Genomic DNA, 15545 nt, shown 5'->3' with positions numbered 1-15545 from the left:
TGCTGAAAAAATTAAAAGCTTCCTCTTGTCACAGTGACGTAGGGCAGATCACTGCGGTATCTTAGCAACCAGAATAACAGTTGATACTGCTTCTTGGCAGGTGACTGGGGGAATTTAACTATCGATAAAGCCTTCGCTAGAAACGAAAAACAATCATAGCTTCGGTGCAAAGCAGATTGTCAATCAGTCATCAACATGAGCCAAGTCGGGAACACGGAGGAAGAACTGGCGGAGGACAGGCCTTCCGTGGAGTCTGAAAACCGAGAGGAGAGATTAGCCGCACGTCGTCTGCGTATTGAGGAGAGGAACCGGTAACGTATCGAACGTTAGCTTTAGCTTCAAAAACGTTGCATTCACTGGATCACATTCGGTTTTGCTTATTAGGTTAGCATGGCTATATCATATGTCATATGTAAAATAAACTAGAATGTCAGAACAGACATTACTGAGAAATGCAATTATTAAAATTTTTTTTTTAAAAACCTCACAGACTGTCTAGCAAGGTAGCACATAATCACGTTACTCAGATTAAGTTTAGCTTGCTACGTTCGGAACATTTAAGTTACACAATTTTACATACTGTACTTCGTCAATACTTCCTTTCATAGTAGAGGTTCTCAAAGTGCGAAAGTACAACTAGATGTGATAAGGAAACCTGCATGCCGGAATGACACCATGCATTAAACAGATTAAAGCATAATTTGAGAAAGTAGTATGAAATAGTAAAAGCAATTCGATGGAATAAAATTACTTGCATGAACATGCCTAGTATTGCGTTATGGAAATCTAGATAAAAGTCAAAGTTAAAGTGGCTGCTAATTTTGCACGTTCACGAGATACTACTAATAATAGTATTAATGATAACAATAGTACGTAACTGTAGCTTCCTGTCTATGCACGTGATCTATATTATGCGCTGTTGCCTTTTCACTGCAGCAAAGCGCTTGCCGATGACTCTGAGGAGGAGAAACAGATCAAAGAAACCAGAGAGAGTCAGAAGCAGGTGGAGGAGAGCGAGGAGGTGGGTCGACGTCCGCGCGCATCAAAACCCGCGCACAGCTGAAGCGACATCGCTGCACCTCTATCGGTTTGGCCAAAGCCAAAATGATTCGGCCGCCACACAGCTGGATATTCTTCTTTGAATCAGCTCGATAACAAAATCCACTGGAAAAAAAATCAACAGGGTAGCTCAAAATGCTGTTTGAAATACAATCACATTTTGCATCTTGGGGAATTTGTGTCTTCTCACCCCCCCACCAATGTTGCAGTAAAATATGGTAAGGAAGAGGTTAAGTGCAGTAAAGTAAGGAAGGGTAAGGGATAATATGAAATAATAATCTTAAAAAAAAAAGTCTGGTTAAAGCTTTCCCAGAGAATTTTGCATATTATTCATGTGTGCTCTCACATGAGTATTCCCTGGGGCATTCATGAAAAATTAGTTCATGCAGAAACACTATGTATTGCTTCCTGTAGGGCTTTTCAGTGCCTGATTGATTTTTCAGGCCTGCCTTTGGTATGGGGTTAACTTTCAGTTTTTTTTCCTATGGTAAGCATGATTTAGTTAGGTATTTAATATTCACTTATGTACACTCTCTGGGGTGGAGGAGGTGGTTAGGCAGGTTTGCTCTTATAACGTAGAGGGATGCAGGTGTGGTGTCTTGTTGTAAGCTGCTCTGGTTGAGAGTGTTTGCCAAAATAAGTATATTCCTTTTTTTCTTTCTGTGCTGTGACTGTTTTTATGAACTCTGTCCCCAAAAATTTATAGCGAATGATTAAACTCCAGCGAGATGGGACGGACCTGCTGACAAACATTCAAGTAGCAGCTGATTTTAGGGAGTCCCAGAGGCGAATGGAGGAGGACGAGGCCAGGAGGCAGAGGTACCCCCCCCCCCCCCCCCAATGTGACTCCTCCTCCTGCAAGGCTCATGGATAACACACAGCCATTTAGGCTACTTTTTACAAGTGCCTTCCTTCCCCAATCGGAGGTAAGACCGATTGTCTGGCAGTCGGAGGGTTGCCGGTTCATACCCCGCCCTGGCCATGTCGAAGTGTCCTTGAGCAAGACACCTAACCCCTAACTGCTCTGGCGAATGAGAGGCATCAATTGTAAAGCGCTTTGGATAAAAGCGCTATATAAATGCAGTCCATTTACGTTTATGTGCAATTAACTCTCCTTCGCTGGGGGCATCTCACAGAGAAGGCTTGAGGAGTTTATATTTTTTGGAAAGACTCAAACGTTCGTCCTGTCAGATTTCATCCCACTTAAAATATTTACAGAAGTTAGCTGCTTATTTCATTAAACCCACTTTGTTAAACTTCCTCTTGGTTCCTAGGGTGTAAGAGGACATGTTAAAAAGCAGACAACCAAAAAAAGAAAAAAGAAAACTGGGATTTATTAGCCTTTAGTCAGGAGATCAGCGGCAAACAGGATGCGTTCAGCTCCAAGTGTAGCTTGCATTTTTGCCCTTGTTTTTTCCCCCAGTTGCTTCATATTCCATTCATCCAGTTCGTTTTTTGCAAGCCGTTGTGTCAGAGCTCTCCGTTCTCCCTGGCCCCCCCGTGCAGAATCGAGAAGCTGGAGAACGAGGTCAAGACGAGCCTGGAGAAGTTCGGGGAGATCACGGAGAAGTGGACGGTGGCCCGGGCGAAGGAGATCCCCCAGGACCTGCGGGACGCGCTGATGAGGCAGCAGCAGCTGTGTGCCCTCCTCATCGAGGACAAGAACAAGCTCATCAACGACCTGCAGGAGGTGAGGGGCCCCCCGCCCGGCACGGCGGCCGTCCAATGAGAGAGCGCGGAACACTGGACCGACCCTCCGGTGGAACACTGCCGCCTTGTTTCAGCGAAAAGACGCTGCTTTTCGTCTGTCTGCTCTGTGGCGGCCATTCGCTTCAAGTCACTTCTGATTGGCAGCTCGCTAAGTGGTCTCGCTGCTGATTGGTTAAAATGTGTCCTCACGTATGTTGAGAAAGAAATCCAAAAGGCAGATGCCAAATCCTCTTGGCAGAAGAGGACAGTCTACAAATTTGTTATGTTTTGAACAGCACAGGATTAATATCATAGAATTTTTTTGCTTTTGTTTTTCTTTTTCTTTGGTCTCAAGCACTGCCACAGGTGATGTAGGCCAATCAGATGCTGAACTTATGATGTCATGTGTTAATGACATCCTAAGTTCAAGTGTTCTGGCCAAGGATAATATTGTGCCTCATGAATAACGTTGTCATATAGCCCCAGAAACTCCCACTAACTCCTGTGGTTTAGGAAATGGAGCGGACAGCAGGAACACAGGAGCTGATCGTCTGGTTGGTTTTAAAAATCTGCGCCGCGAAGTTCTAAAAACGAGCGTTCGGGTGCCTCCACAGGAGCTGAAAACTTGCGACAATCTTTACGTGAAAGACCTGAAGAGACAGGGAGAGGATGTGGACCTCATGATCGACAGGATGGAGGAACAGATAAAGAACCTGATGAAGTCCTACAAGGAGGAATATGAGAAGATTGAGGTACGGCGTGCAGCGAGACCTTGTTAACAGCCGGCAGACATGCACACTGTCTTCACAGAACACACAGACACATGCTGGTAGCCCCAGATAAACTGTACTTGTTTGGATGGTGTGTCCAAATATTGGTGCACATTTTTGAAAGAGTAACTTTTTATGTTGTATTTATAAAGAAACATTTCTGCCACTCTTGGAGAAAAACTTGTCTAATCAGGGGGCATGTCTTATCATCTTGCCAATGTCGAGAAAGACAAAATGCCAGGATGTTATTTGTTCTTTTATATCGCTCTCTCCCTCGTGGCTTGTTTGCATTGGCCGTTGTTACTGTGCCTAACGTCTGCTCGTAAGTCTCTCACTGACGAACTCTGAAAGGGGAATATTTGCCATTTTGTAAGACTGGAGCGTGTGGAATTTCTGAGTTGGGAATTTTGTTTCCCTTGCAGAATTCCTTTGAGAAGGAGCGCGCGGAGCTTCTGCACAGGAACCGCACGGAGTGGGAGCAGAAGATGAAGGAACGCCGGGACAAGGAGGTGCGGCTGTCCTCTGGGATTAGGGATTCGGACATCAGCGCTGCGATAAAAAATAAAAGTTTAATTTAAGCTTAAGTTTATTAAGCTTCACAAAATGAGGCATGTATCTGTATTGACTGTGGACCTGAAAATTAACTTTGTTCAGTATCATTATTTTATTTTATTTTATTTTTTAAAGCGCTTTGCTGTCTCAATGGGATTGCAAAACACCAATAATTTAAAGGTACTACGTCTGTGTCAGGCAGCAGTAGACATGTGTCAGCGGTCCTCCCGTCCACTAGGTGGAGTACCTGATGCAGCGGATGAAGAAGGTGGAGGAGAGTGAGATGATGCTGAACAAGCTGAGGCTGGACGACGCAGAAGAGTGCAACGCCATCAAGACCAAACTGGACAACGAAGTGCAGGTGGGGGGTGGGGGGGGGGCAGGGCGGGTTTTCAGGGGGGGGTTCCACTAGAGCAGGGGGTTTTCAGCCTTTTTGGAATTAGGAACCCCCCCCTTCGAAGGCTGGAAGGCATGTAAAGGCCCTCATCCCCCATCATGAGTTACAAACGGTTGCATTTCAAACAAGGTTTTAAATTTAGAAATATTTTCCCACGTCTGTATATATATATAGTCACTGCATGCCAAGGCTGGCCTGCAGATCCCCTGCTCAGGGAATCGGCCACTTCAGGTACCGTGACACCGGTGTCACAGGGAGTCATTCAAACTGCCTCCAGCACAGTGTGTGACCCATGTCGGCTCCCCCCCCCCCGCCCCCAGGTCCTGCAGCAGCAGGTGCAGCAGATGAAGGCCACGTATCACCTGAACCAGGAGAAGCTGGAGTACAACCTGCACGTGCTGAAGAAGCGCGACGAGGAGAACACCATCACCAAGACCCAGCAGAAGAGGAAGATCACCAGGTGCTTCCGCTGACGAGATCGCCCTCTTCCCCCCCTAAATGACCCACAGGGATACCAAGCTTCTCAAGGGCAAAACACTGTCCTTCCATAAAATCAGAGGCGTATATTTACGGGAAAATGCAGTGTATTTTAGAATGGCTGCTGGGGTGCTGAATTAAGATAATCATTTATTGTCCTTTATTGTCCCCCAAGGGAAATTTATCTTCGACACAGCCCTGGCACTGCCACACAAATACAACAACAATACAAAAAAAACTATGCACAACACACAATACCCAATACACAATGCGCATCGACAACAACGCAATCAACAGCATACTTGTCAGCAGCCCATATCTGTGGACACTGTTCTCCTGGGGTTGCTGACAGTGTTAGTGTGGTTGTTGCTGGTGGGAAACAAGGAGTGCTTAGTGACTCGAGCTCTCAGGCTGCAGACATGGGAAATGTGAAGGCGCTTCGGCAGGAAAGCAGCCTCAGGAGCAGTCCATCACCTGGGAATCTGAAGCGCGCTGTGCGAAAGCAGCGAGAAGAGCGAGTGAGAGCAGTACCACACACGACGACACAAGCGCACGGCAGAGAACAACACCGCGAGAAGACACGAACACAACGCAACACACACACACACACACACACACACACACATACAACATACATTCACACACATATACACATACAGACACACACGCACACACACACCACACACATACACATATATATACACACACACATATACACATACAGACACACACACACACAAGCCCACTTTTAAGCACTCCACACCATCTCTCCTCTTCTCTCCTCCACCTCCCTCCCCCTCTCCCCCCCTCCCCCCCCCCCCCCAGGCACTTCTCGGCGGTGGATGCGCGCAAGTTCGAGGAGATCTGGCTGATGAACGAGGCGGAGGTGAAGGCGCTGGTGGAGCGGGCCCTGGAGATGGACCGGCTGGTGCACGAGCAGTACCTGGGCCTGCCCTGGGAGCGGCCCTCCACCGCCTTCATGGAGCGCTCGGGCCCCGTGGTGCCCCAGCTGCACCCCTCCAGCCCCGCCGCCCCCGGCCTGCCCGCCGCCCACGCCTCCTCCTCTTCCTCCTCTTCCTCGGAGGAGGAGGCCGCTGCCGCCCGGCCCGACGGCGTCTCCGTGGCAGCGGTCAAGAGGATTCTGGAACTGCTGTGCGACGAGGCGGTAGGAGGACCGGCGGCGTTCGAGTTTCCGTGGCGATCGGGAACCATTTTGCGGCTTTTTCCGCGTTTTTTTAAATTTTCCACCGGCTGATGACAGCTGGTGACAGCCTCGCCTACCTGTGAGGCGCATGATAGAGTCACAGGTGTCCACTGCACCTGGACATGGGCTCACTGTTTAGAGCGAACACCGCTCAGGTACACACCTGTGGCCCGGCATTTAGAGCAGTCTTAAAGCAGTTCAGGTGAAAAGAACTTTAAATGTAAAACACTGCTCAAAGACAGTGTAAAAATACAAGTGAATACCACCTAAATGGTTAGTAAATTCAGCTCAAACTGCCGTCGATTTTGTGCCGGCGTGTCGCCTCGGCAACAAAGAATTCATCGATTATGATGTCACGTGTAATTTAAGAGCCTGTTAAAACCGTGACTTGCTGCAAGTTCAGCATTCGTTCTGCACACATAAAAAGTAACAGCCTTAACTTTTACTTAACAGAAAAAACTGTGACATATTGAAATGTGTTTGACTGCTTGGGGCACATTTCTCAGTTCGTTGTTTTTTCCTTTTGTCTCCAAACAGGGTTTTCTGATTGATAGTAAGGTTGTGAAGCTCCTGGCTCCGTTGGACAAAGATGAGAAGAATCTTATGAAGCTTGACATTATCCTCTCGGTAAGTACCGAATCCATTAAGCCTCAAACACATATGCATGCAGACTGATTCATTCTCACGCTATTGTGTTTACGCTCAGAGTTAACAAATGTTATCCTCAGCACAAATTATTCATAGTGTATAGGAATTTCTCAGTGTCAAGCTAACTTTGCATGCTTAAGTTCTGCCAAACTTTGAAAATGTACTTTTACCATGGCGTTCTAAGCGAGGAATAGTGTGTTCCTGAAATAAATAAAAAATAGCAATGCGTAAATGCACGTCACTCCAAGTGGACGACGAAAAATGACAGAGGGCTTGATATTTTTCTGTCGAGTCTATTGGGATCGAAAGAGAAGAGGATATGTACAAGCTGGCGGAGTTCTTCAAGAAGTATGGACAACAGCGGAAGAACCGCGAGGTAGGGACCAGCCAATCAGGTCTCACGGACTTGAGCGGCACTGTGTGTGGCACAAGTGTTCATCAGCAGTATTTTTCACAACTTACTATCATTTCTTAACTTTACATGTTGTATTTATTTTGTATCTCTCATTATCTTTTTTTTAACCCAGCCTAGTAATATTTTAAATTTAATCCCTAGACAGCTCTGGGTCAATGACATGTTCGAAATAACTTTTAACTTGTTAGTGGAAAAGTGGTTATTATGTAATTAGGTAACCCAGATGAGCTCTCAGAGAGGGTTCTGATTGGTTATTGTGCGTTGTGATGTCGTGACGGGTACTCAGACCACTCCAGAGGAGGAGGCGGAGCTTGAGGCAGAGGGCGCTATGGCAGAGGGCAGCCAGCAGGGGGAGTCTGCCTCCAGCGGCCACACCTGGGAGCTCATTCACCCCAACGACGTCCTGGGAGCACTGCGGGCATTTACTGCGGAACACTGCAAGCCCAGGTGAGTCTAGACGCGTACTGCAAGCCAAGGCGCAATCCCAGGTGAACACTGCAAGCCCAGGTGAGCCTAGAGACTTATATGCCGCGTTTCCAGAGAGACCAAGCAGCAGTCCAAGATCCTGAGCCTGGACGACAGGGACGAGTCGGAGGACGGGATGTTCTGGGAGTCGGCCGCCAACATCATCCCCGAGGCCAAGCTGAAGCTGTGGGACACGCTGGAGACCGCGCTGGAGAAGTACCAGTGAGTAGAGCAGACGGATGGACGGAGGGATGGAGGGATGGATGGATGGATGATAATAGATGGATAGATAGATGGATGGATGGATGGATGGATGGATGGATGGATAGTAGACGGATGGATGGATGGATGGATGGATTGATGGATAATGGATGGACGGATGGATGGATGGGTAATAGATGGATGGATGGATGGATAATGATGGATAGATGGATAGATGGATGGATGGATGGATAGTAGACGGATGGATGGATGGATGGATGGATGGATAATAGATGGATGGATGGATAACAGAAGGACGGACGCAGGGATTAAGGCCCCTTTCCTCGCTGACAGCGGGGTGCTGAACGAGAGGGCCCAGCTGCTGGAGGACACGCAGCACCTGAAGGTGCAGAACGAGGAAATGAGACAGCTGCTCCGCAAACACTGCAACTCCAAGGTGAGCGCCTCTCTCTCTCTCCCTCCCTCCCTTTCTCTCTCTCTCTCTCTCCTCCTCTCCTCTTCTTTCATCTCTCCTCCTCCCTTCTCTCTCTCTCTTCTGTCTCTCTCATGTCTCTCTCTCTCCCTCCTCTTTCTTTCTGTCTCTCTCTCATCTCTCTCTCCATCTCTCCCTCCCTCCCTTTCTTTCTGTCTCTCTCTCCATCTCTCTCTCCATCTCTCCCTCCCTCCCTTTCTTTCTCTCTCTCTCTCCATCTCTCTCACTGTCTCTCTCTTCATCTCTCCCTCCCTCTCGCTCCCTCTGCGTCTCTCCCTCCCCCTCTCACTCTCTCTCTCTCTCTTTATCTGGAGCTGTCTGCTGATTACCCAGCACTGTACCGCTGCAACATTACGTACTTTACCGTGTTCCACAATAACTTTCATGGCTGCATGGCTGACTGTGTTCCCCTGTCACATTTACCCGTTTATTTGTGCTATATTGCATTTTCTCCTTGCACTGAAATGTAGCTATTTCTAATTTACGGTAGTAATTGATTTAATGACGTCTTCCTCTGACAGATCAACAGCGAATTACTGATCCCGCCGACGAAGATGATTCAGATTTCGCCCGAGTGACGTCATCACTGAGTGAACGCGTGAAATTCCTACCAACGACTGCCGATTAAAAATGGAGGGAAAGAAGGCTTGTGTTCAACTTGTAATATTTCAAGTCTGTTTGAATCTGTTTTTTACAAACAAAAGTGACAAAAAATACAATAAATTGGAAAAATGATTGCTGAATCAATTTTGATAAGTTTATAGTACAAATATTTTCACTTTATTACAAATGCAAATACTCAGATCTTAAAGATTAGATTTTTTAAAAAGTGGATGGTTATACAGGTTGTTAGTGCTGTACTTTACAGCTTGTTATGAGGGTTTATAATCTTGGTCTCTTCCAGAATGTTCTATCCAGCCGGATAGATTCAGCTTGAAGGCTGTTAGTAGTACTTCATAATCTATAGTTAGAAAAGGCCACATTTTAGCCTATATATACACACCTCTTACCTTTGTATGTCAAGATTCTTGACCTGGGGTATCCATAACTGTCAATTAAAATCGTTTAAAAAGCGGAGTTAACGAACTGAGCTTAGCCAGTCAGCCAATGGCGTTAACGATCCTCTGACTGAGAGCCCCGGGCATCGAGTAGAGCAGCAGCAGCAGGAAGAGCAGGCCCAGCGACAGGAAGAGCAGCCCCAGACACTGGGACTTGTAGTTCCTCCACACCAGAATGCAGATGACGCGCAGGGGCCAGAGAAGCCAGGACATGCTGGTGTTGGGACGACTGGAAAGAGAGAGAAGTCCTCATACTCGTTCACCTCTTTTATTAGTTCTTCATGTTGTACAGACAAAAATATATATATCGCACACCCGTAGAACAAAGAATTATAAATACACTCTTTCTTTTAATCATATAAACAAGCAAGAATCGGTGCAAACGTGTATTTTTTTTTGGATTTGTGAAGTTATTGTGTGTGTGTGTGTGTGTATGCGGGAGAGAGAGATAACACAAATCAACAGACCCCCAGTGGGGTTTAATACAAATCTTTACCAAGACTACAAATCAAGCAAAGGCAAACTCATAACACAGCAAAACAAGACATTGGATCATGAATAGTAAAGTTCATCTTTTTTTTGGTTCCTTGGGTTGTTTTATACAACCTCTAAACTAACTTATGTAGAATTGGACCCATAAACATGCTGGTTCGGCAGTCTTTCTGATACAACGTTGGTGATGGTTAGGAAACGCAGAACTGGGTTGTCTCTAAATGGCAAGATGTAAAGATCTATTTCAAACTATGGAAAAAAAATCTCCTTGTGCGTTTTCCTGTGCTTTCTTAGAAGGACATCCATCTTTGTGATGGTCCATGCTCGGTTGCTACCCAACCTTGTTACTGGAGGTCAACTGTCCAGATGGTTTTAATTTTAACCCTAATTTGGCACACCTCATTCTGATTAGCAGCTCAACGAGATCTCTCGCTGTTGAATGAGGTGTGCATTGTTAGGGTTGGAGTGAGAACCTACAGGACGGTAGATCTCCAGGAAGAGGGTTGGGCAGCCCTGGTCAAGCTGCTGAATGAGGTGTGCTTTGTTAGGGTTGGAGTGAGAACCTACAGGACGGTAGTTCTCCAGGAAGAGGGTTGGGCAGCCCTGGTCAAGCTGCTGAATGAGTGTCATTGTTAGGTGGAGGAGAACCTACAGACGTAGTTCTCAGGAAGAGGCTGGGCAGCTGGTCAAGCTGCTGAATGAGGTTGCTTTGTTAGGTTGGAGTGAGAACTACAGACGGTAGTTCTCCAGGAAGAGGGTTGGGCAGCCCTGGTCAAGCTGCTGAATGAGGTGCGCTTTGTAGATCTCCAGGAAGAGGACTGAATTGTAAATACACATACAGCGTGTGGAAGCCATGTTTTGTCATTGAAACAGGCAAGCCAACAAGCGGTCGCGTTGCGTTTGTTTTGCAAATACGTGTTACCTCCTGAGGTGCCTGTGGCCAGATTTAACTCTACTCAACCTGCGCTCAGACAGTGGATAAAGGGAATTAGCGTCCAAGCGCGCCTTTTTGTCAAGAGGAAGAGTGAAGAGGAAGAGTGAGGTCGGATCACCCCGTCTTTGGGAAGGCATGCGTCGACTTTGGTTAAGGACTGAAACGCCACATCTTTACAAGCCAAGTAAAAATTTTGCCTTAACTGTAAGGTGGGGGAATTCTAATCCTACAGGTCACAGTAATACATGGTAAGAAGTTGCATTCAATAACCTGAACAATAACATCTGTTGTGCTGCTACCTTTTTGTTTATGTATTGTTACGGATGGTATCCATAATGTACATCTTGTTGCACTTCAGTCCAAAATGTCTACAGGTGATTTCCAAGATACCCAAAATGTTTCATTTGCCAAAGGGGTTATTTAAAAAATAATTGGTTTTTCAAAACCTTCAAAAACCTATTTTCAACGTGCACATGTTGGCAAAATCGTCCTGGCTTCCCCCAATACAACTGTGCAATAGGCTGCCTTAGACACAGTAGAAATGATTATCCAAAGGAAGGTACACCGTTATGTTTTTGTGAAATGCTTAGGTTAATCAAAAACCAGTCTACAAAGTTCCATCAGACATAGAGACCAAAGCAAAATAAATATACAAAATAAATAAATCAGAAAAACTTCAGTATTACTGAACACTACAATGTTCAAAGTATCCATGCAATATGAATTATTACCAACAAACTGCAGCATCAAACTTAAAAAAAAAACAAACAAAAATAAATTAAAAGTTCACAGACGCCATAGAGAAGCAAGTCAAGCAAAGGCAATAGTGTCAGTGGTGGAATGTCGAAGCAATCGGTTGACTGGTCGAGTGGCGAGAGAGAAGGGGGTGGAGCTTAGGATGATGTCACTTCCTGCCAAACCCCCTCCCTCCCTCACTGCCTCCTCACGCCCCCAGCAGTTTCTTCACCAGGTAGCCCGGCATGCTGTAGAGGAACAGGCCCACCATCACCAGCAGCAGCAGGGCCAGGATGATCTTAATGATCAGCCACTTGTACCGGTTGCAGATGAGGTATCGGATCGCTTTGAGCGGGCTGAGGAACCAGAGGAACGTGGTGTCGGGTCGGCTGTCGTGAGTCGGGCGGGGAGGAGGAGGAGGGGTGAGAGAGAGAGAGAGAGAGAGAGAGAGACAGAGGGATGGAGAGAGAGATAAGCAAGCGTTAGTGGTTAGTCAAGCAGCAGTGACTGACTGAAATTTGACGGCTGTTAACTGCCATAGATTTGAGGCCACCTCTCCCTCCCCCTTCAAAAACATTTTTTTTTCCCCCCCCGCCAAAATAAGTGGTTAGTGAATTACATTACATGACATTAAGCAGATGCTCTTATCCAGAGTGGCTTGCAGTGCAAAAGAACCTTAAGTGCATTCACTGGAAGCTAGGAGCAGTTAGCACCAGACCTGGCTAACAGTATTCCCATATGAGCAGAGAGTATGAGTGCAGCATCACTAAAGCAACTACTGCAAGCTAACTCCGCTAACAAAAGAACCAAAGCGTAAATTCTGAATGTCTACAGATTACATCCATACCAAACTAGAAAAGCACATGGCCATAAAAATGCCATAAGAAGATGTTATATGAAATAGGGGCGCTAGGGGGTGGGGGATTGGAGGGGAGACCGCTGTAAAGGTGAATGTGATGCTATTTGTATGGTTTTTTAATTTGCTTAGCACTGTAACTGCACTCATGTTTTTGACCAAGCAGGCCTTGAATCCCCAGTACCACCGTCTACCTCGCTAATGGAAGAACTACTGCATGCAGAATTTAATTTCCACTACTGGAAGCACTTAGAAAGAGCAAATATTCCCAATCTCCCTCCACCACCTGCTATGGCACTAAACATCTTGCAGGTCGACGTAAGAGCTTCCAGACTGATTCTCTCATATTGTTGGTAACCCTTCTCTTAAATGAACCAATAATCGCAACAACAATTAGATGTTCCGAAGTCGGCTTCCTGAATGGTTCGTCCTTTCAGAAGTCTTTGGCCTTTGGCCCTAATTTTGATAGTATTTCAGTTTTTTATATATATGTTTTGCACCAGTGATAATAAAGACCTAGATTTTGTGAATGCGTAAATGTGTATTCTGATTTCATACTTAATTCAGTTCATTGCTCAGTCTGTAACTGTGAGGTTTATATCTGTGGTTCTATTTTCTTTGTACATGTTCCATTCTAATGTACCGTTCTACCCATAATACACTTTCTAACAAAGGACACAATTATGAAGTATACTTTTGTTTATCATTCATTTTGGGGAATGGAGAAGCACTTCATTGTGGGAGGGGACAGAATCTGAAACAATGACAAACGGCTGTAAAATGAGATGGGGAACTGAATAAAAAAAACAAAACACACAAAAAAAGGGCGTATGAAATAAACGTGAATCACTTTGTTCTTTTCCCAACCACTTCAACGACACCATTCAGACCGTGGACACAGGTGACCCAGTGGAATGATAAGTCCAGAGGTTCGAGTGACAGGTGGGAAAGAGAGGGAGGGAGCGACAGGAGATGGAGGGAAGACAGAGGAGAGGAAGAAAAGGTGGAGAGAGGGATACCAGTTGGTTGGGCTTTTGTGTTGCTCAGGCTCCCAGCAGCTTCTTGACCAGGTAGCCGGGAATGGAGTAAAAGAACAGGCCCAGCAAGAGGAGGAGGAGGGCCACGACTAGGATCTTCAGGATCAGCCAGCGGTAGTTGTGCCAAATGAAGTATCGGATGGACTTCAGGGGGTTCACGAACCAGATAAAGCTGGTGTCCGGGCGGCTTTCATCCAGAGGTTGAGGGGGAAGGGGGGGGAGGTCAAAGGTCACACAGGAAAGAAGGAAGGCAGGAAGGAAGGAAGGAAGGAAAAGGCGAGGGGAAATGAAGAAATGGCAAGGGGGAGAAACGAGGGGGGGAAAAACGAGTGGTGAGAGTTACAGCGTGAAAGGAAGAGTGAGGGCTTCAAAGTCATACTTTTACACACAGACACACTTTCACACACACACATGCACGCACACCTTTTTAACAGGGACTGGCTATGAGGACACCATAGAAACCCTGTCAATCATCTGCAGCGTTTTTGTCCCACAGTTCATCATAACCGTGTAATCAACAGCTTCAATGCCGCAATTGCATCTCTGACAGACCAGCAGACCCTATGGTCCAGCCAAGGGCCAGTGTTTGGGGGTCCTTGGGGTACAGAATCTGCAGAATGACTAGGACTGGGTAAGACTTTACGGTATGGACTTCACGTGATGGGGGCAGGCTGCCGGAGGTAGACTTACTTTGGTTTCTCCAGGGGGTCTGGCTCGCTGCGACCCAGGCCCACAGGATTCTTCTCCGCCTCCTCTGCTGTCATGAGGTGAAGCTCCGCCTCCACTTTCCCCTGATAGGACGAGCGAGATCATGTGACCCCAAGCATCATGGATTACAGAATTCCCGACACTAATCACGTGAAGTGCACACGCAAACATGGCTATCGCTTGTTTTAAAACTCAAAGACCACTGAAAGGTTGATGTTAGTATGGTTGCTAAGAGAACATGATTTCCTATACATCTGAATAAAAAGTTCATTTTTAAAACTTTGGGAATTTTTTCAGCTTTTGGACATAAGCCTATATTCTTTTGTATTTTGCTATTTTGCCACTGGAACAGATTTTTAATCGTAAATATTTTTAAAGACATTTGCATGCATTCATTTCACCATGGTTGCCATGAGAACATGATTTCCTATCCATCTGAATATAAAAAGTTAATATTTAAAACTTTTGGAATTTTTTCAGCTTTTCGACATAAGCCTATATTCTTTTGTATTTTGATATTTTTCCACTGATACACATTTCCGATCATAAATATTTTTAAAAACATTTGCATGCATTCATTTCACCATGGTTACCACGAGAACAGGATTTCCTATCCATTTGAATAAAAAAGTTAATATTTAAAACTTTCGGAATTTTTTCAGCTTTTCGACATAAGCCTATATTCTTTTGTATTTTGATATTTTTCCACTGATACACATTTCCGATCATAAATATTTTTAAAAAACATTTGCATGCATTCATTTCACCATGACTGCCATTAGAACATGATTTCCTATTTATCTGAATATAAAAAGTTAATATTTAAAACTTTTGGAATTTTTTCAGACTTTGGACATAAGCCTATAGTCTTTTGTATTTTGCTATTTTCCCACTGGAACAGATTTTTAATCATAAATATTTTAAAACATTTGCATGCATTTATTTCACCATGGTTGCCATGAGAACAGGATTTCCTCTCCGTCTGAATCCATCATCTGGATGGACCGTATTTCACGTGACTCCCATCCGGATGCAGTGTAGGTCACGTGACTCACCATCATCCGGATGCAGTGTAGGTCATGTGACTCACCATCATGCGGATGCAGTGTAGGTCACGTGACTCACCACCATCCGGATGCAGTGTAGGTCATGTGACTCACCATCATGCGGATGCAGTGTAGGTCACGTGACTCACCATCATGCGGATGCAGTGTAGGTCACGTGACTCACCATCATGCGGATGCAGTGTAGGTCATGTGACTCACCACCATCCGGATGCAGTGTAGGTCACGTGACTCCCATCCGGATGCAGTGTAGGTCATGTGACTCACCCTCATGCGGGATGCAGTGCAGGT

The 15545-nt window shown here is 45.7% G+C and overlaps 2 protein-coding genes across 2 annotated transcripts in view; one reads left to right on the top strand and one right to left on the bottom strand.

Annotated features, from left to right (window-relative positions):
* The first annotated feature begins 49 nt into the window (after nt 1-49).
* On the top strand, nt 50-9105 carry drc1 (dynein regulatory complex subunit 1 homolog (Chlamydomonas)). The gene is made up of 16 exons (XM_064341258.1): nt 50-311; nt 937-1021; nt 1766-1878; nt 2566-2749; nt 3363-3500; nt 3941-4027; nt 4309-4431; nt 4788-4935; nt 5297-5372; nt 5770-6109; nt 6686-6775; nt 7089-7172; nt 7498-7658; nt 7752-7898; nt 8232-8334; nt 8892-9105. The coding sequence occupies exons 1-16, from the start codon at nt 196-198 to the stop codon at nt 8946-8948; spliced, it is 2052 nt and encodes a 683-aa protein (XP_064197328.1). The 5' UTR covers nt 50-195; the 3' UTR covers nt 8949-9105.
* A 1714-nt stretch (nt 9106-10819) lies between these two features.
* Nucleotides 10820-15545, bottom strand: part of otofa (otoferlin a) — a 92610-nt gene continuing 87884 nt past the window's right edge. Inside the window, 2 exon segments of the mRNA XM_064341256.1 lie at nt 10820-11978; nt 14173-14273. Coding sequence (XP_064197326.1) covers nt 11798-11978; nt 14173-14273 — 282 coding nt within the window. The 3' untranslated portion in view covers nt 10820-11797.

The sequence above is a fragment of the Anguilla rostrata genome, chromosome 6 (assembly GCF_018555375.3).
Source record: "Anguilla rostrata isolate EN2019 chromosome 6, ASM1855537v3, whole genome shotgun sequence".
Taxonomy (NCBI): Eukaryota; Metazoa; Chordata; class Actinopteri; order Anguilliformes; family Anguillidae; genus Anguilla; species Anguilla rostrata.
This window is presented reverse-complemented; position numbering and strand designations above follow the sequence as displayed.